General features: G+C 44.3%; 1 protein-coding gene across 2 annotated transcripts in view; it reads right to left on the bottom strand.

The window, feature by feature from the left end:
* The window catches only part of LOC144104190 (vitamin D 25-hydroxylase-like), a 37222-nt gene that overhangs the window by 15592 nt on the left and 1992 nt on the right, over positions 1-19638 (bottom strand). Inside the window, exons 1-5 of one of the 2 annotated variants that reach the window (XM_077637063.1) lie at positions 15909-16387; positions 12072-12288; positions 9161-9285; positions 5408-5514; positions 1925-2229 (exon numbers count right to left, since the gene is read on the bottom strand). In XM_077637063.1, coding sequence (XP_077493189.1) covers positions 1925-2229; positions 5408-5514; positions 9161-9285; positions 12072-12286 — 752 coding nt within the window. In that variant the 5' untranslated portion in view covers positions 12287-12288; positions 15909-16387. Of the gene's footprint in view, positions 1-1924; positions 2230-5407; positions 5515-9160; positions 9286-12071; positions 12289-15908; positions 16388-19638 lie in introns of those variants that run through there. The other variant, XM_077637062.1, reaches the window with a different exon arrangement.

Genomic DNA, 19638 nt, shown 5'->3' with positions numbered 1-19638 from the left:
TATATCTGAGTGATCAATGACAGAGGACCAAATGGATGCGAAAGAATAAATATTAAAAAATGGACAGCTTATAGAATACGACCCTAGGTCTAATAGCATACGACCCTAGGTCTAGGTCTAATAGCTGACGAGATCGATGTACTGAGTAAAGGTTACGTTTAGATTAGAAAGCTTTAAGGCTGGTGTCGTGTCACGGGCGCGTACGCTTCTGCATCGTTTCTGCAGTTGAATGAGGTCGCCGTCAGAACTGCTTAAGCTGGCAATGGAGCCAGATCACAGGAGAGCTATTGGAAGCGTCTAGTCGAATTAGATCGCTTTGCGGGTTATATGAACGACTAGAAGGCCGCTTGACTGCACAGACAACTCCAGGATAATGCGGCTGCTGATGAAGATTGCAAGGCTTTCGCAGAAGGCGAGCGCCTAGCTAAAGGACCTAGAAAAGAAGGCGACTGCTTTGGTGCTGCAAGAAGGAAAAACCATTTCATGCCTGCATTTACTCTTGATTGGGGCAGAAGTTGTTGTTGTTAGCCTATCAAAAGAAAAACATCGTTATCTGTATCGTCATCGTTTCTTGCGTCTAAATGTGTAAAATGCAATACACAACAGTGAATCCGATGAACATAAAATATGCGCAAAAGATAGCAGAAAGCAGTTTTCATTTATAAAGCAGCAAAGACAAGAAACAAAGACATTTGTGAAGCTCGGCAGCAGGAGGAAGAGTAACGGGTACATTGCAGCAGATGAACCACAAGAACGGCAAGGGAAATGCTTATAGGTAGTAAATATCGGAGAATGGTTTTCAGGGAGACCATAAATTTCGACCACCTAGGGCTCTTTTTACCACGCATTGCCATTACACAATATTCAGACGTCTTTTGTTTCGCCTCCATCAAAAACATGGCAACCGCAGCCAGGATTGAACCCGCGTCCTCAATCTCAGCAGCTGTCCGCCCTGAACCCTGAGCTACCCCAGCGGAGGGGATGCAAACATGCGAACAGTAGACCGAACATTGATTGAAAGAAAGTAAAGAGACGGGGAATTAGTTACGTGTCTATAAGATCTTCAAGAATACTTTTTTTTATGCGTGGTAGGCACGTAGAATACTTTATTTAAAGCGATTGACTGGCCTCTGAGTGTTTCTTGTTTTCCTCATTCAGTTTTGTTTTATCGGCGTGCTTGTTTTGAGCAATTCCTTCGCACATCAGTAATCATAAATGGAGCGGATAGTAGCCAAGGACGATGGGCAATGATTTTCAGTATGCCTCAGCTTGTATACTTGTTCCACGCGCCAGAACACTTCTGAATATTCTGCTGCATCGGCACACTCTCCCTCACCATTTATTCTCTTATCCACGATATCGCCACGAATCTTTTAACGGCTTGTTCGCACTCAAAGCTACCGGCACTAGGCTTTATCATTTTGATTGTGACGCGAGAGGCGACCAGACTTATCTAGAGTGATCGCAGTCTGGCAGGACTCCTGCCACTTTGTTCAAGATTGTTGCAGTTTCTTTGGAGCCTTATCTCGATGGTTCCTTGCTAGTTTTAAACTGAACGCGGTCCAGAGCGGCGGCCACTCAGTTCGACGTTAGGACTGACGCTTGGGCGAGTTGGTATGCCATGTTCACGAAGAGCAGTGCGAATTAGACAAATCAATGTGTGCCTTCCTTCAGTCCTTGTCAAATTAGCGTTGTTCTTCTAGTGAATCTGTTCGACGACCACACAGCGCGCTTGTTACTAACACCGCAGCCGAGTCATTCAGTTCTTTGTGGGCACGCGTCTGCCAATAAACTGTCTATTTTTGAAGCTCATTTCACTGCTTGCCTGACTGGCGGAATACCGGACTGCCGCCACCACTATGTGACAATATCTTTCCGAAGGCCACTACCGAGATTTGAGGAAGCTATTTTGAAATGAACTCACCTCGTAAAGTCGCCCAATGCCCGGAAGTACTTCTGGATGTTTTGCCTTCCGGGGAAAGCTATGCTGCTCAGCAATGGCCCTTTCAAGAAACTGACGGGTGTGATTCGCCGGGTCATGTTGACGGCGACTGAGAGATTCCGCAGAGTGTCGTCCAGCCACTTGCGCTTCGGGTGGTCGAAGGGATAACTCTCGCCAAAGACTGGTGCGACAGTGTTGTTTGAAACACTAGGCAAGATAAGCTTCTCAACGGCAATCGGTTGGCCTGCTGACTCAGATATGCGGGCGATTAGCCGGTGACATTCATCCTGGATCGAATGAAGAGAAAAACCACGTTAAACATCAGCTGTCTCGGCATCTCCGCCTAAAATTTCATCATCATCATCATCATCATCACCATCATCATCAGCCTTACTACACCCACTGCAGGGCATAGGCCTCTCCCATGTCTCTCCAATTAACCTTGTCCTTTGCCAGCTGCATCCGCCGTTTGCCTGCAAACTTCTTTATATCATCCGCCCACCTAACCTTCTGCCGCCCCCTGCTACGCTTACTTTCTCTTGGAATCCACTCGGTTACCCTTAAGGACCAGCGGTTATCTTGCCTTCGCATTACATGCCCTGCCCAAGCCCATTTCTTTCTCTTGATTCCGACTAGGATGTCATTCACCCGTGTTTGATCCCCCACCAACTCTGCCCGCTTCCGGACTCTTAACGTTACACCTATCATTATCTTTCCATGGCTCGCTGCGTTGTCCTTAACTTAAGCTGAACTCTTTTCGTTACTAAAATTTACGAAACACTAATGCTATTTACTTAAGTGACTTTTTTTGCAAGCTTGCGTGAAGGCATTTTGCACGAGCCTCGTACGATGTGGTATCGAGTAAACCATGTTTGTCGGCAGTGTTTCAGGGCGCGCACGGTAATTTACCCGCGACGCTAATCAAAAGCAATACGTCAGAAATAAAAAGCGCACTATCGCTGCACTGCAGGTAAAACATTACAGCGGATTTGAACGAAGCAAAGAATAGATGCAGTTTTATATGAAAATTAGAAGAGCTCCGCCTCAATACGCACATATATCCGACACGGCTTCCAGAAAATTGGAAGGTTAGTTTAAACAAGACGAACTACGGTGACTCCTCGTTGCGTTATTTACTTCCGGAAACACTAAATAACTTCCACGAAATGGGTGCTGATGTGGTAACCCTCTCGGAAGAGAGATTCACAAGCTTTTTGTGCGTGTAAAATGTTGACGGAAATAGTTTAAAAGATTTTTGTTATTTTCTCTCCTCGCTTTTTTGCCAGTGCAGGCTTTTACAAATTAATGTAATCAGTGTTTGCGGCTGGCAAGTGTTTTTGTTTTCTCTCATTCAGTTATCGGCGTCCACAAAAATGTGAAAATCTATTATTACATAAATCTAAGCCGTTTTTTCATATAATACTTTTCATTTTGTATTTTTCTGTCCTTGTATTTGATGGGGGATGGGAACTCGTCAAGCTCCTTAGAACAGCGGCTTTTTTTCTCATCCCACCATGTTCATGGTGAGCATGAGATAAAGATTTGATTTGAAATGCGAAGTTTGGGCACTAGCAAGTCGAGTCTCATTTCGCTTTGGGCGCAAGCCTTGGATTCCTAGGTAGTAACAATCATCATCAGCCAACTACGCCCACTCCAAGACAAAAGCTTCTCCCATTTCTCTAAATTAACCCTCTCCTGTCCTAGCTGCAGCCACCCTATCCCCGCAAACTACTTAAACTCACCCGCCCACCTAACTTCTGCCGCCCTCTGCTATGTTTCCCTTGCCCTCAAATCCAGTCTGTCGCATGCCCTCAAGGACCATCTGCTATTCTGCCTTCACATTACATGCCCTACCCTGGTCCATTTCTCTCTCTTCATTTCGACCAGGATGTCGTTAACCCGTCTTTAATAGTTTAGTTTATGGGGTTTAACGTACCAAAGCGACTCAGGCTATGAGAGACGCCGTAGTTAAGGGCTCCGGAAATTTCGACCACCTGGGGTTCTTTAACGTGCACTGACATCGCACAGCACACGGGCCTCTAGAATTTCGCCTCCATCAAAATTCGACCGTCTTCAATGCCTGACCCACTCTGCGCCCTTCCTGTCTCTTAATGTCGCACCTATCATTTTTCTTTCCATGCCTCGCTGCGCTGTCCTTGAGCCTGCGCTGTCCACGCTCAGGCGCCAGTCAAAGATCGGCGAAATCGGTGCTTGGGCACCTTACTGGTGGTGCACTATGTGTTCTGTGTGTTCCAGGCGTGTTGCCTACATGCTCTAGGTGTGTTCGGGACTCATTTCGCACGGATGGAGGCTGATGAAGACGACGACATGCGATGCACGGCGCAAGATAGTGGCAATTAAACACGAAGGGTAATTGGTTGCTGGTGCTGCTGTAACCATTTCTTTTACCATGAAGAGAGAATAAGTGGCGGCAGCACAGCGCTCTCGTACAATGGCCAGCGGAGCTGATCTGTTCGCGCCGCCGCGTGTTCTAAACTCAGGCGAGGCGCAGTCGTGGCCAGATTTATATTTTTGATTATTTTATTTCTGCGGGTCCAGCTTGCTTCAGACACCAGAAATCGGATTTTTTTTTTCGAGATTAGAAGGCTTTGTGCTAGAGTTCTAAACTTTTCCGATGAGAAGTGTGTGGAGTGTAGTGAGATAGTGTTCAGGTGGCAATGGCAGCATTATTCCTGCAGTGTTTACAGGAGTGAGGACGAAGCATTTTGAATCTATAATCTGTGCAGCAAGAATTTCTGGCTCATGAATTCCGATGATGTCTCTTATCCCCAGCTCTCTAACGGTGTAACGAACTCAAGTGCTCGCAATCAGCATCGACCAGAGAACGCGCCAGAAACCGCCACTTTGGTGACCGCAGTAGTGCTTGTTTCTTTCGTGCAAACAGCTTGGAGGCGTTAGATGCTCAAATTTGTTTCAAGAGGTTCTCGTCAGATTGGCCGGGAAACTGAGGTTGTGTGTTCCTTTAATTTCATTCTCCGGGCAATAAGATGTTATCTTTTAATTGCTGCTTGCATAAACGTGATAAATATTTACTCATTGGTCCCCGAGTTTCGCAAGTTATAAATGGGTCAAAAATAACGGCTTTTATGCCCACGTTTCTCAGCACCGTAGTCACCGTCTCACACATAAAAAAAAAAGCTAGCGCCATTGTCGAACAGTATTCTGTCAGGCTAGCATAGGTGCTCATTGCGTTGCAATTTCCTTCTATTGTGTCTTCACCTTCCTCTCTCTTGTCCCGCCCCTCCCCCCCCCCCTCCCCGTGTAAAGTTACGAATTTCAAATCGGGGCTCGGAAGTTAATCAAACAAAAATATCAGCAGGGCTGCCTGAGCAACATTGGGTGGATCTTCTTCAGCGCTTGGTGTCGGACGTGCTCATTAAATACGTCCTATGAGTATGACAACCCAAGGAACAGCACCCGGAGCATCCAGTGGCGTTTCCTTACCACAATGTCTCCATCGATGGACGGCTTTGCGAAGCCGATGTCTCGGAGCGCTCGGATGCAGAATCGTCGATTCTGGACCCACGCGTCACCTTCCAGGGACATGGGATCTGCGCGAGTGGCGAACAACACGCCGTGCACAGAATGTGGCTCCAATACACGAATATATTGTCCGTAGTAGCGCTACAGGCAGGGATAACTATGAAAATCAAGCTGGCTTTGTGGATTCACTGCGGAATTTGCTTTCTTGCAAAGAGAAGGGCGATTAGAGACCTTAGTTCCTAGAACATTACTTATATTAAGCTGTGTACAGCCAACAGAAATATATGAGGAATATGAACAGCAAGGAAACGTTCAGTGCGCTCTCTGTGTCTTCATCACGCGTTGTTGTCATCCCTTAGTGAAAACTAATACGCTTGGAATATACTTCGGGATATTTATAATGTATTTTAACCATAATTTGTATTCGTGAATGAACTAAAAATATACCTGAAATAGGTTCCTGAAGTTTTATGCTTGGTATCCTAAATATATATTTTTAAAATTTTCCAAAAATACGTCACTTAAAGCATTATTCAATGACGTTTCAAATACGTGGAAAAATATGAATGCCGTTTTAGCATCTTGTAAGTATATTAAAAGTGTACTTTCGTAAACATGAAATTAATTCGTCTGAAGTAAACGTCGCCTAAAGCATGTGTCGAGCACGTTTCAAAAACCTGAAGAAGATATGAACGCGGTTTTAGCACCTTTTCAGTGTATTAAATGTGTACTTTCGTAAATATGAAATTAATTTGTCTGAATTATACTCCAATTTGAACAAACGGGCAGTCCTTTTAATCCTATCTGAAGCACACTTTTAGCTGCCATGGAAAAAACCTAGTACTCGAAATCTCGTTTCGGGCAATGACCTTTGCATGCTCACTATGTATTGAAAGTGTCCAAAGTACACTTCAATTCTAACGAATGAGCTTTCCGCGTAAACGTATTTGCAGCACACTTCAAGCTGCTGTTGAACAGTTAGTGCTGGAAATTGCGTTTCGGGAAATGACATGTTGGCAATGCATTTAAAGTGTACTTTCGTAAGTACGAAATTAATTCTTGCATAGTCTACTTCAATTCTAACAAATGAGTAGTCAGCGTCAGCATATTTGCAGCACAGTTCAAGCTGCCATGAAACAACCTAGTCCTCGAAATCACGTTTCCGGGAACAGTGCAAACTCTTCGTTTTCTGTCGTCCATTTATTTATGTTAACTTCTAGCAGAAATGCAATCACCACTTATTTAAATTACGTGTGGACAGCGTGATAGCATTATACCGGCAAAGACGCCATGCGCGCCTCCGGGCCCGAACACGCCAGCGAAAAAGACCCCGACTGGCAAGGCCGACCGGCTCCCATTAGCGCCCGTGTATTTGTTGGTTGACAGTTCGACTCCTGACCAATGCCTGACGCAAGTTACGACTACGAATTACAATTTGGGGGCTCAAAGTCTTTGCGCAAATAGCGCCTCACCGCGCAAGATAATGTGTCTCCTGTAAAGGGGTATGTATAAGCCAAGCCAAGAATAACAGTTGTCGGAGCAGCTCCTGTTTGATGATGTCACTTTCCGTCGGCATTTCCTTGCGTGGCGTCATCATTCCCGTTCAGGGACCGTCACGTGACCTTCCATTGTCATAGACTTCTTGATGACGTGTTTTCTGTGAGATTGTCTGTCTCCTTATGCTTATAGCCAGTTCAGTCATTACTTCGGATGCTGACAACATTGATCAGTATGATCCGGTGAATCCGACTAGTATACGTTTTTTCAGCCAAGCCATAGTTATTATTTTAATTCATTAATTGTATATTTTAGTCTATATTTCTTGTAATGTAATTTATTTGATGTATATTTTTAGTGTATTTTAAATGCATTTATTTAATATATTAATATACTTGTAATTTATTAATTGTATACTTTAATATATTTTTAATGCAGATTAAATATACTACGCGAACAGAAAATGTATTTTTGATGCATTTCTTAGAGTGATCAAAGTATTACTCCTAGCATACTTAGCAAGCATTCGTAATGCAATTTTAGCATAGGAACAAAAACTGCTAAATAAATATGGAATTAATAATTGCGTTCGAAATGCGTTTTTAGCACACCCGTTTTTTACTAAGGAATTACTGTTTTCCGCGCATTCTCAAGTCCATAAATTAAATGATTTTTAAGAAATTTGTTCAACTGCAGGCAGGTTTGCTTTTCTGCATGTCCGTGCAGTGATGTGCTTTAAAGGTAGCCGTGGCCTACAGAGTGCTGTAACGCCGCCATAATAATTAAGCCCTGCCCGTGGTTTCACCTGCCAGTGTACGCTGTATTTGTGCGCTCATGTAGCCAAAATCAGGGCAGACCTCAAACTGGCGTCAAAAAACCTTGGCAAATCTGGACCTTCCCCGTCATGGCATTGCCCTGCTAAAATGTTCTATTAAGGCACGGGCATCTTGTTCAAAACAACTGATCTAAGGCTCACTCAGACTGATGGCTAAGTACAAAAACACTCAATTTTGCTGTCAGCAACTGCAAAGTGCAATAAGTTCCAGTGATTATCTTTCCATGTTTTGCCACTCTGCAGATACGTTGCATTTGTAGGATACAGTGATGTAATCGACGCCGAAAAACCAAAAGTTTCGTCTCTCTTGTCTATATATGATGATAGAATTAGGGGGGGGGGGTGTATAATCCACGAACATAGAATACTGTGCAAGAAAATTAAATAAGCAGGTATTGTAATTTCTGCGCAAGCTTTGAATTAATTATAAAATTTATTCCTTATACTAATAAGACTGGGTTAAAAAAGACTCATTACGGTAGCCTGTGTCCTATTAGCTTTAATTTAAAATTTATCAACGACTTCGGTGTGGTGATTCTCAGCATACTCAAAATTCTGGACAAAAACATTTTTGAACGGGGAAGAATTTATGAGGGCAGTTTTCTCATATATTGTAATATTTCACTATAAGCATTACTATATCCGCATATCTCCCGTCGTCAGGCTTGCATTTTTCAGCTATTAACGTTTTTGCTATCGCCAAAAGCGTTCCCCACTGGTTTTCCATGGGAGTCTTAACTGCTTGATAGGAGCGATGGAAATGGAAAAAAATTTAAAAGAAATATTTTGGCACTTATAGAAAAAATGCACCGTCATGTTCAATATTTATGTACCAGTATGTTAGTTTTCCTATTTTCAAAATTTTTGTTCAAGAATATTGGCCATGTTTCGAATTCACCACAGTATTTCAATTTCTGCTTACGCACATTTGTCACTATTAATTAATATCTGCAATGTGTATTGTTTCTTAGCATGCAGATTTCAACTTCTTTGTTCCAATAGCAAGGAAAGTGACCTACATTTAGAGTGAGGTTCATTACAATTCAAATACTAAAGATATAAAGCAAATACAAAAAAGGACTTAACTATATAGCAAGACACTAATGCTGGTTAAAAATAACTAATGGAATTCATGATCCTGCTTCTCAACCACGAGCTCAGGTTTCTTTACAATAGGATTGTGCACGTGAGTATTTGGTAGCCTCCAATAATACAGAGGGATGCACATAGTCTCGCCTAAATTTCCACGCCCTCATGGTACTTGGAACTTCATAGCAGTAGGCATCTTAAATCCGGCATACACTGTTTTGACCAGCAGTGACGTGAGGTCTTTACACAGGTACTGCAGGAGGGATTTCAGTTTTGAAGTATGAATTACTTACAGCCGACAGAGAGTCCATAGAGACGCCAAGCTTTCGAACGGTACAGCAGCTCATCTCTCGCAAACAGCCTCTCTATGGCATCGTAGTCGTTTACAATAACGAGCTCTGTGAATCCCACTTTGACCCTGCAATAAAAAATAGGTGAAGTTGCCTCTTTATATGCTCTTTTCTAATAATTTCGCTTGTTTTGCATCAAACATGCGATGACAGCATTTGCATTCGCGTCTACATTTCTTCCTGAGCTTTAAAGAATGTTCCCCTTCCGTACACTCGTACGTGTAAAGGCACATCTAATTTAGTGTGCGTTTAAAATTATGTGGCTGATGCTCAAAAAAGCAGCGAAAACTACATTGTAACTGCGGCTGATAAGGATAGAATGGGCGGCCCTTTGGCGAGATGAGATCAGGAAAGCATTATGCAGTAAAAGGAGCGAGGCGCTGGTTCATGTAGGTTGGTTGAAACTGAGTATTGAGCGCAGTACGATGTTGACCCAACAGGTGGGTGTCGTTGGCCACCCGAAGCGGTGATAATTGCAAGCGGACAGGAGGAAAAGCCCAGCTCTACCAGAAAAGAAGCATATAATGGAGAGGAGTTTTATTAAATAAAATATGCTTTAAACTCAGTGTCATTCATTGCCGATTCATTTTCTATATTGCATTGTATTTTCTTTCATGTAATAGTCATATTAGGAGCGTCTGAGGAGTACAAAAATAAACTACTGTCCTCGGTCCCCTACCTGTTTAATATAAATAAATGACATCACTTCAAACACATAATAACACACATAATAAATTCTAGTGCACAACACGGTTAATTTGTTTGAATTTGTTTGTTTGAATGAGCAAAAAGCGTGGCTTATTTCATTTCATCACCGACATAGTTCCCCATAGCTTGACCGTAAGCAATTGGCGCCGTAATTCGTCCCTTACCGGCAGACAGGATTTCTACGACACATTTGTCAGACTCAGGTGAAAGCTGAACACTTTCCGAGGTTCAGATGTGCCTTTAGAAAGCAGGAAGAGGTTTTTTAGACCGGAGATCTACGTCCAGCACACCTGATCCTTAGAATCCTTAATATTCGAATATCCATGGTGCTGTTGGTCTGCAATTCATGAACCCTTGCTGCAATCAAAAATAACGAGAACGGTATGTACTTACCTTATCATTTTTATGGCATTGAAACCTTCCCAGCATACAAAATGTTATCAAGATGGCTTAAAATTATATCTCCAAGGATCGGTGTTTTCGATTATTTGCGCCAGCAGCGTTTTGAAATGCTGCGGCCGGTCCGAGTCTGTCCATGCGCTCATCCACATACCCACTGTTTTGGCGCCAGACAATAGTACAAATATTTTATGTCAAACGGACAGTTTGCATGTTTTTCTCAACTCTAGCTTTCAAGAATTACAAAACTTCTCCCGAAATTTTTTTTTTTAGAAATTTTAAATCTACGAGTGAAGTGTTTCGCTAATCTGTTGACAGCTGATCCGGATCATGAGAGGTATATAACTGGAAGGATAAGAATCGGGTGGAGCGCATATGGCAGGTTCTCAGGTCATGAATAGCTGGTTACCACTATCCCTCAAGAGAAACGTGTACAACAGCTGTATCTTACCGGTACTTACGTACGGGGCAGAAACGTGGAGGCTAGCGAAAAGAGTTCAGCTTATGTTAAGGACAACTTAGCGAGCCATTGAAAGAAAAATGATAGGTGTACCGTTAAGAGACCGGAAGTGGGCAGAGTTGAGGGAACAAACGCGTGTTAATGACGTCCTAGTCGAAATCAAGAGGAAGAAGTGGGTTTGGGCAGGGCATGTACTGCGAAGGCAAGATAACCGCTGGTCCTTAAGGGCAACGGAGTGGATTCCATGAGAAGGCAAGCGTAACCGGGGGCGGCAGAAGATTAGGTGGACGGATGACATTAGGACGTTTGCGGGCATATGGTGGGCGCAGCTTGCACAGGACAGGGTTAATTGGAAAGACATGGGAGAGGCCTTTGCCCTGCAGTGGGTGTAGTCAGGCTGATGACGATGATGATGAAATCCCAGCGGCTAACCACATATCTCAAAGCACCGGTCGTCTACTTGAAATTGCCCTCCCACCGTCGCATGCAGTGCTACATTTCCTGGTTCCTTTTTTTTCGAGAAGCTGCAAACTGGAACGGCCTACCCTGTGACATCGTGGGCATTGCTTAAATCGATTTAAACGCTTAACCGATATTTCTTAATGCTAAATATTTATTGAGACTTTTCCTTAATAAGTGCAAACCCTAACCCTTATGTAGTGTCTAATCAAATAGGACGCCTTTAATAAAGCAAAAGTGAACTAATCTTGAGTGCATTGTATGGGATGTGATATTGTTATGTGTAATTAGCGTGGCACATACCGATTCCCAGCGCCGCGCGAGGAACGAAGTTAGATGAAGTTTTTCGTTATTATTGCGCTCCATAAATATGCAGCTGCAGAGCTTATTGTGACAAGCGCTCCTTCAGGAATCCTGACGTGCGTTTGCTTGAACGGCCACGCACCTTTGTGTTGTAGAGATAGTCCACCTCTTTTTTACAGCGGTTGCTCTGAAGCGTTTGATGTGCATCTTTAAGGCTCTTGATGTGTACCACGTTGCTTGTGTTTGTGATGCAAGTAAAAATATCACGCACGTTTCTGTTTCCTGTATTGCTGGGAGTTATTACGAATGAATAAGCAATGCTGAGAAGGCTTACAATATATCTGTACACATGATGAGTATAAAATGAGGCAAGCATTGTAGTGATGTTTTACCGCATTGTGTCCTAGGTGGGACCTGTTAGGAGAATAAACGAAGTTCTCTGGGCACTGTCGACTTTTGCACCGTTAGCTTTTTTTTCTAGTTATGAGGTTTGCGAGACCTCCTGCTACAGAATTATTTCCTCACCTGAACGTATGACCGTAGCTTTTGGCCCATTCCATTGCCGTGGTAGCGAAAAAATGTTGGTGGTGGTATTCGGTATGGCCAATCAGAGGAGTAGCTGGCGGAACAGGCGGTAGCTTGGCATCCTTTGGAATGCGCTTTTTTCTGAGCTGAGACAAGCGGATGACGTATAGTACCAAGATAAGCACGGCTGTCAACGTCAGGCTGAGCCAGTCCATTTCTGAAAATAAGGAAGAGCGCAAAAATTTAAAAGACAATGTTAACAAATTTTCGTCCCAAAACAGCTAGTGCAAACATAGCAGTTCGTTTTGCTTTCTACTGCATGTATGCGAGTTCCTAAAAGTGTGTTTTGAGTTTCTGACTAATAAAGTTGCCAGAATCAAGATCAGTAGAAGTGCATGAAAAGGGCTAATACTTTAATATGTCATAAATAACACTCTCTACATTTCAAACTTCAAAAAGCTAAATTCTGCATAGGAAGTGTCCGAATAGCTGCAGTGTGACCGTTGCCCTAAGAGTTGAAGTGTGACCTTGGAGGCAGAAGTATGGAGGCTAACGAAAATGGTTCAACTTAAATTGAGGACAACAAAGCGAGCTGTGGCGAGGAAAATGATAGGTGTAACGTTAAGAGTCAGGGAGAGAGCAAAATGTTTCAGGGAAAAAATAGGTTAATGATGTTCTAGGCGAAATCAAGGAGACGGATTGGGTTTGCGCAGGGCATGTAGAGTGGAGTCAAGGCAACCGATGGTCGTTAAGGGCAATGGTCCGGATCCTAAAAGAAGTTAGGCGTATCAAGAGGTGGGAGCGAGTGCTGAGAGGATCAAATTAATAAGTTTGGAGGGGGATAAGGTGGCTGTGGCTGCCACAGGACAAGGTCATTTGGAGAGACATTGGAGAGGCCTTCAGAGGGGCTCAGTAGGGCACAGTCGGGTGACCTCTACGATCCGGTTAAGCCCTCTCCATCGGTACAAATTACTATGAAAAACTATAACATCAGTTCTTGCTGGGGAGTGACAAGTTGCACAACGAAGTTGCATATTTTCTGTCCTAATGTGGACCTCTATTCTCCTTCCCATTTGACTTTATTTTTCTTGTTCTGCTTTCTTTGTTTTCGTCTCAAGCCTTGACGCTCGAGCAATGCGACACTAATCAGAGTGTCGCTCGGTGATTAAAGTATCACAGAAGCCTCTCTCGTCTAACTGTCGCAGCAATACCTTTTGAAACACTATATACGTATTAATGCGAAAACATTATACTGGTCATCGGCAACGAAACCCGATAACCAGAACAGGTCAAGTCCCAAAACACAAACCAAACTCAAATAAAAATCTCACGTGAAAGAGAGGGAAATAGAACACAGGACATTCAGACCGCTGGGCGAATACGCCACAGGGCCACAGGGGCTTTGGCTTCTTGGCGACCAAAGCAGAACCTAGTATATGCGTTGCTTAACAACTCTATTCTAATGAGTAGGCGTATAAATAGGAATGAGCGAAGCAAATAAAATAAACTTTCCCTCCGTAATTTTTAAGTTTCGCAGGTTGAAATTTAGGCGGTTGACATTCCTCACGTAGTACATAATATTAAAAACACCTTTCGTCTTTTGTCTCACTATGATAAAGGGAAACAATACTGGTTCCTTTTAAGAGCGTTAGCTCTTACTATTTACGTTAGTCAAGGACGCGTCTGTCTGCAATGAAGGTCAAATTGACGAAAACAGTTACCACATGACCACACCATATTATATAGCAACAGTGGGCCCGTAACGCCTCAACTGATACCTACACCTTCGATCCGCTAAACGGGGTCTCCCAGCAAAATTTAGCCAGGGTTTAAAAATATGCCGCGGCACTCTAAGACGACGCGCCCAGATGCATCCTGTTGGCTGTTGTGTGGAGCAAGTCATATGTTTTTTATTGTGCTTAATTGCATGGTTAATTGAAAATAATTTGCCGAATTCGCAAGCAATGAAGATAGGCGAAAAATTCCAATGCGAAAGTTGCAAAACGGCCCGCAAAATGTCCGATGGAACAGCTTTTAACTTTCAATCTTTTACGTATTAACTTTTATTTTCGCTCACTGCAGATGCCCTTGAAATGCAAACAAAAATATCACGTGGTATGCCCGCTTGAGCGCCGCGATTACCGTGCTCTCAAACGTTCCGCGTAGAACCGAACAGATGATTTTTCCCGGTATGCTGCCACTGAACCTGTGACAGGGCTGTGAGGCAGGCACTGGCTGTGCGATTTACCCCAGCGCACGTGATGAGGGCTGCGTCTGCTTACCCCTATCGTTAAACGCCGTGGGGGAAGCATACCGCTGGCGTATCTGCACAGCCAGCTGCTGCGTCGCTTCCCTGTCGGTTTTTAAGCAGCAGCACCAGGGAATAAATGATCTGTTCGTTCCTACGCCAAACGTTTGAGAGCACTGCAATCGCGGCTCGCAAGCTGGCATGTCACGTGGTATCTTTTTGCATTTCGCAGGCATCTGCAGCCAGAGAAAAAGGCTAATACGTAATAGATTAAATGTTAGAAACCGTTCAATCGGACGTACTGTCGACCGTTATACGACTTTCTGACTTGAATTATGCAGCTATCTTTCATTGCTTGCGAAGTTGGTTAATTAATCTCGACTAATTATGCGATTAACCACAATAAAAACATATTGACTTGTTCCATACAATAGCAAGTAAGATACATCTTATCGGGTCCTCTTAGAGTGCCGTGTCATATTTTTAAACATTTACTAAGTTTAGCTGGGACGTCATGTCTATGTGCCAGTAAAGCGGGCGTCGAAGCGGGACCACACCGGGACCACCATCTGCATAAAATTTCAGGGCCACCCGTTTTACGCAGAATGTTCAAACTAGTGTCAAATGACTTGACAGGTTACTTAGAATAAATTTAGTAATTTAGATGAAGCTCAAAGAATGTGTGGGATTCGCACCGATGACCTTTCGGCCACAAACCGTGCATTCGGAGGACATTCATACGGCCATCACGGCCGAACCGTTTTGTCTCAGCGGGCTCCGGATTGCATCAAAGATTTCGTTGTGGTGTGATACACACGTTCAAAAAAATTATTGCCTGATATAACGAGGAAATATACCGCATATAGCGAAGGTGGCTGTAAATCGTAATAGTACTACAAACTCCATTACGTAGATGGTGCTGATTGTGGCATAGAAGGAATGTTTCCGAAAAAGAAACATCCGTGGATGTTTGGGTTTGGTCTTTCCCACGTTTACTGAGCACACCTAGGTAAACATTTGAAGCTCCCATGGCTAACGTTCTTAAATCGAGCTAAGGGTAGACAGCTGGGCTAGTTGGTTTGCATTATTATGGAACATGTTACCAGCGCAAGAAACAAGGACGAAGGGAGAAGAAAGACAACACGAACACCGGACTTCAACTGATATTTATTGCCACCTTGCGGGACTTTTATATGCAGAGAAGCACCACTACCGCCACCGACCGTTCACAGCTATCAACACACGTCGGTCCACAAATGACGAAAGCATCTAAACTAAACAAAGGCAAATCAACCAACTGCGTACAAAAGCACATCGCAGGCTTTTTTGTTTTCTTTTTTCCTCATTTACCTGCCTGAACCTACAATAACATTTGCCTGCAAATAATCAATTAACTTTTTTCCGAGCGCGACAGATGGGGAACTGACACACTTATCTTTTTCATTCAATATACATAGGGCTTCGAAAATTTCCCGGCTTCGCTGCGTGCCGAACCAGCGCAGAACACGTGTAACCCTCAAAAACGCTTTGCATGCCAGCTTGTGCAAGCAACGATGAATGTGGGCAGCTAAATGGCCCCCGCCACTTACCGAATCGATATTCCGACGATGCTCCAGCAAGCGCTCGTTAAGACAGCGCCCTGTTTGGCCGATGTAACTTCTCCCGCAGGCGAGGGGAATTCTGTATACCACGCCAACCTCACATTTAACAAGTGCTTTGGTGTACTTTATTCTGCACGCTGGCCTCCTCTTGTCGTCATTTACGCGGCGTTCTCCCCCTGTCCTCTATTCCTGTCCCCTCACCTCTTTCATTTCATTTCTCCATTCTGCCTGCTGTCTTTTATTTCCGCTGCCCCAGCTCAGGTGCTTCAGTATCGATGGCAGATGCCGGGGCTAGCAAAAATCTTTTCCTTCCTTTTTACTATTATTTTTAATAAAACCACTACCACCACCACATCCGCCCCAGTTTTTACGGGGCCGAAAACACCACACGTGCTCCGCACTTGTCGCCGACCTTTTTCATACGATGAGAGAACTGATGCCAGTATGGCGCCACAATAGGCCGCTGTTGGGGGCGTGACTTTTCTTCCAGCCTGCGCTGACCACCAGACATTAGCTCATGAATCAGCCTTTCGACTACAGAGGCTACCATTCCTTTCGGGAAATCGGCCTTCTCCAGAAGCCTTAACTGGGCACCAACGCTGTCACGAACTTGATGTTCGCAAGACTTGTTCAGAGCAGAGCGGATGTAGTTTTTTGCAATAGCTCTTTTTACGAGCTTGGAATGGGCCGAATGATAGTTGTGTTTTTTCGACCGTGGATTATACTGCCAGCACACGTGCGTTTCACGAAAAATAAGGCACACATCAACGTATTGGGTGCTACTATACTGCGGGAGTTCGTGCGTAAACCTCAGGCCAAAGGCGTTGCTGACAAAAACGTCAAGGATTTTGCCCACCCCGATCCATATATCCTGAGCCTGAGAAGCGTCCATTACCACGAGGTGGTCATCAACGTACCTAAATACTTTCCGCACGCAGGCGTTGTAATGGGACGCCTCAATGCGCTTGTCAAAAGTATATAAAAATGTCACTTAAAAGAGGTGCGGGGCAAGAGCCTATGCACAGTCCTTCTTTTTGAATTAATTGATGATTGTTAAAAGTAACGATGGTGGATGAAAGGTAAAACCGTAAAAGCTCTAAAAAAATTGTCGGTAGACAACCCCGTGATGTTCTGGAAGCCTACAGCCCCTGCGTCTTCAATAAAATCTCTAACAGCGCGGAAAAGCTCAGGATGAGGTACTGAGTAGAACAAATCCTCCACATCAATTGAAAAAGCATAGCTTGTTTGACATGACGTTTCAGACATAGCGAAATAATCAATGACACCATTCGAGTTCTTTACACGAAAAGGATCCTGTACAGGAAGAGCACTAAGGTGCTTCTGCCGGAATTGAGACAACGCGCCCAGCCAGGAGCCCTTCTCAGTGACAATAGTTCTGAACGGCATAGATTCTTTGTGGGTCTTGGCAGTGAAGAATGCGCTCAGTGAATCTACGTCAGCAGCGTCGATGCTTTTTCTCAATTTAACCAGGTTTAGCTCCTGACATAATAATAATAATAATTGGTTTTTGAAGAAAGAAAATGGCGCAGTATCTTTCTCATATATCGTTGGACACCTGAACCGCGCCTTAAGGGAAGGGATAAGAGAGGGAGTGAAAGAAGAAAGGAAGAATTAGGTGCCGTAGTGGAGGGCTCCGGAATAATTTCGACCACCTGGGGATCTTTAACGTGCACTGACATCGCACAGCACACGGGCGCCTTAGCGTTTTTCCTCCATAAAAACGCAGCAGCCGCGGTCGGGTTCGAACCCGGGAACTCCGGATCAGTAGTCGAGCGCCCTAACCACTGAGTCACCGCGGCGGGTTCCTCACATAAGGCGATAGCCTTTTTCTTCACCTTGCCTAGGGACAGAGACTTCGGTACAAAGTTTTTTGTCATAGCCGCGCTTGCCTTCTGTCGGAAGATGGCTTCAGCCATCACGGCGAAACAGCCCCCCTTATCTCCCACTAATAGTGAAAGATCCTTGCTCTTCAGGTAATTTGCAGTGGAAATAATTTCAAATTTGGGGGCCAAAAGCCCGCCGCTTTTCCGAAGGCACTCAACGGCTTCAGCGATACAGCGTTCCTGGTCCTCTGGGCTGGCTGCAGCCGCCACATCACTGACTATCGAGAGCATTTGTACAGGTTCTTCTTTAAGCTGAACGCAAATCTTTAGACCGCAGCTTAGCACAGCTTTCACGTTTTCAGGAAAATTGCACTCACCAATACAGGTCACTTGGTTTGGCGCAGTGTGCTGACGTCGCGCATGCACTTTCTTCAAGGCACTATCTACCACTTCAAGACGTTATCTACCGACAATTTTTTAGAGCTTTTACGGTTTTACCTTTCATCCACCATCGTTACTTTTAACAATCGCCAATTCATTAAAAAAAAAGGAGTTTGCATAGGCTCTTGCCTCGCACCTCTTTTAAGTGACATATTTTCATCTGCTTTTGAGAGGCGCATTGAGGTGTCCCTTTACAACGCCTGCGTGCAGAAAGTTTTTAGGTACGTTGGCGACTACCTTGCCCGGAGGTAGAGATATCGGGCTAAGAGGTGCGCCGCCTCGTTGCCTGGAACTCACGTGTGAGCTGGTTCCCATATGAGGCTAATTTTCCTATGCATTTTCCTACCAACTAGTATTCGCACCGCTTCTGGTGCTACTCTGCCCCTTCCATAATTGTAGATGGCTGTTTTGCTGTCGCTTATTATGTAACTTGCCTTGGTGCCTACGCAAGCAAGCGCTATTGCTACTTCTTCCGCTACCTCTGAATTGCGGCTGCGTATTGTTGCTGACGAGATTGCTTTGCCTTGGCCATCTACTACCGAGGCTACTGCTGCTGCCAGTTTGCCGCTCACCGCATCTGTGTACGCCACTGTCTCGCTGTTTACTTCGCTGAAGCGTTTGAGTAGTGCTTCAGCTCTTTTTTCCCTCCTTTCCTTATTGAAGGTGGGATGCATGTTCTTGGGAAGCGGTTCAACCCTCAGCTGTTCCCTGATTTTTCTTGGAATATCCTGTTTCTTTTGCATGCCTCTGTCCGTCTGCAGTCCCACCATGCTTAGAATGGCCGTGCCTGTGTATGTTTGGCTGAGTCTTTCCTGCTGGGCGGTCCTTACTGCTTCGGCTATTTCTTTCCATGTAATATGGATTTCCATTGCTAGGAGTCTTTCGGTGGAGGTGCTTATGGGTATTCCGAGTGCTCGTTTGTAGCATCTCCTGATTATTGAGTCCAATTTATCTCTTTCTGAGGCCCGGATGTTTAGATATGGTGTAGCGTAGCTGAGTCGGCTGATGACGTACGCTTGTACCAGCTTAACTAGGCTCCTTTCCTTTAGCCCTCTTCCCTTGAGGGCAATTCTTCTGAATATCCCAGTCATCTGTGCTGCGTAGCCTTCCAATTTCTTTACGGTTTCGTCGTTGTATCCGTTACTTTGAATATAAAGACCTAATATTCTTATTTTGTCTACTTTGGGTACTGGTTGGTTTCCGACCATGATGTTGAGATCGCTGTCTTTTTTCAGCCTTAATGATTGGGGGTTGTACATTGAGAGTTCTGATTTTTCTGGTGAGCAGGCAAGCCCCCTAGCTGCAACGTACTCTACCACTGTATCTGCAGCCGTTTGCAGCTTGTTCTCTATTTCTGCGTCACTACCTTGGTTTATCCAGACGTTTATGTCGTCAACATACATGCTGAAATTTAGGTTTTTTATTCTCCCAAA

Source organism: Amblyomma americanum, chromosome 9 (assembly GCF_052857255.1).
Source record: "Amblyomma americanum isolate KBUSLIRL-KWMA chromosome 9, ASM5285725v1, whole genome shotgun sequence".
NCBI classification, from domain to species: Eukaryota; Metazoa; Arthropoda; class Arachnida; order Ixodida; family Ixodidae; genus Amblyomma; species Amblyomma americanum.
The sequence above is the reverse complement of the archived record's forward strand: the minus strand, read 5'-3'. Positions and strand labels throughout refer to the sequence as shown.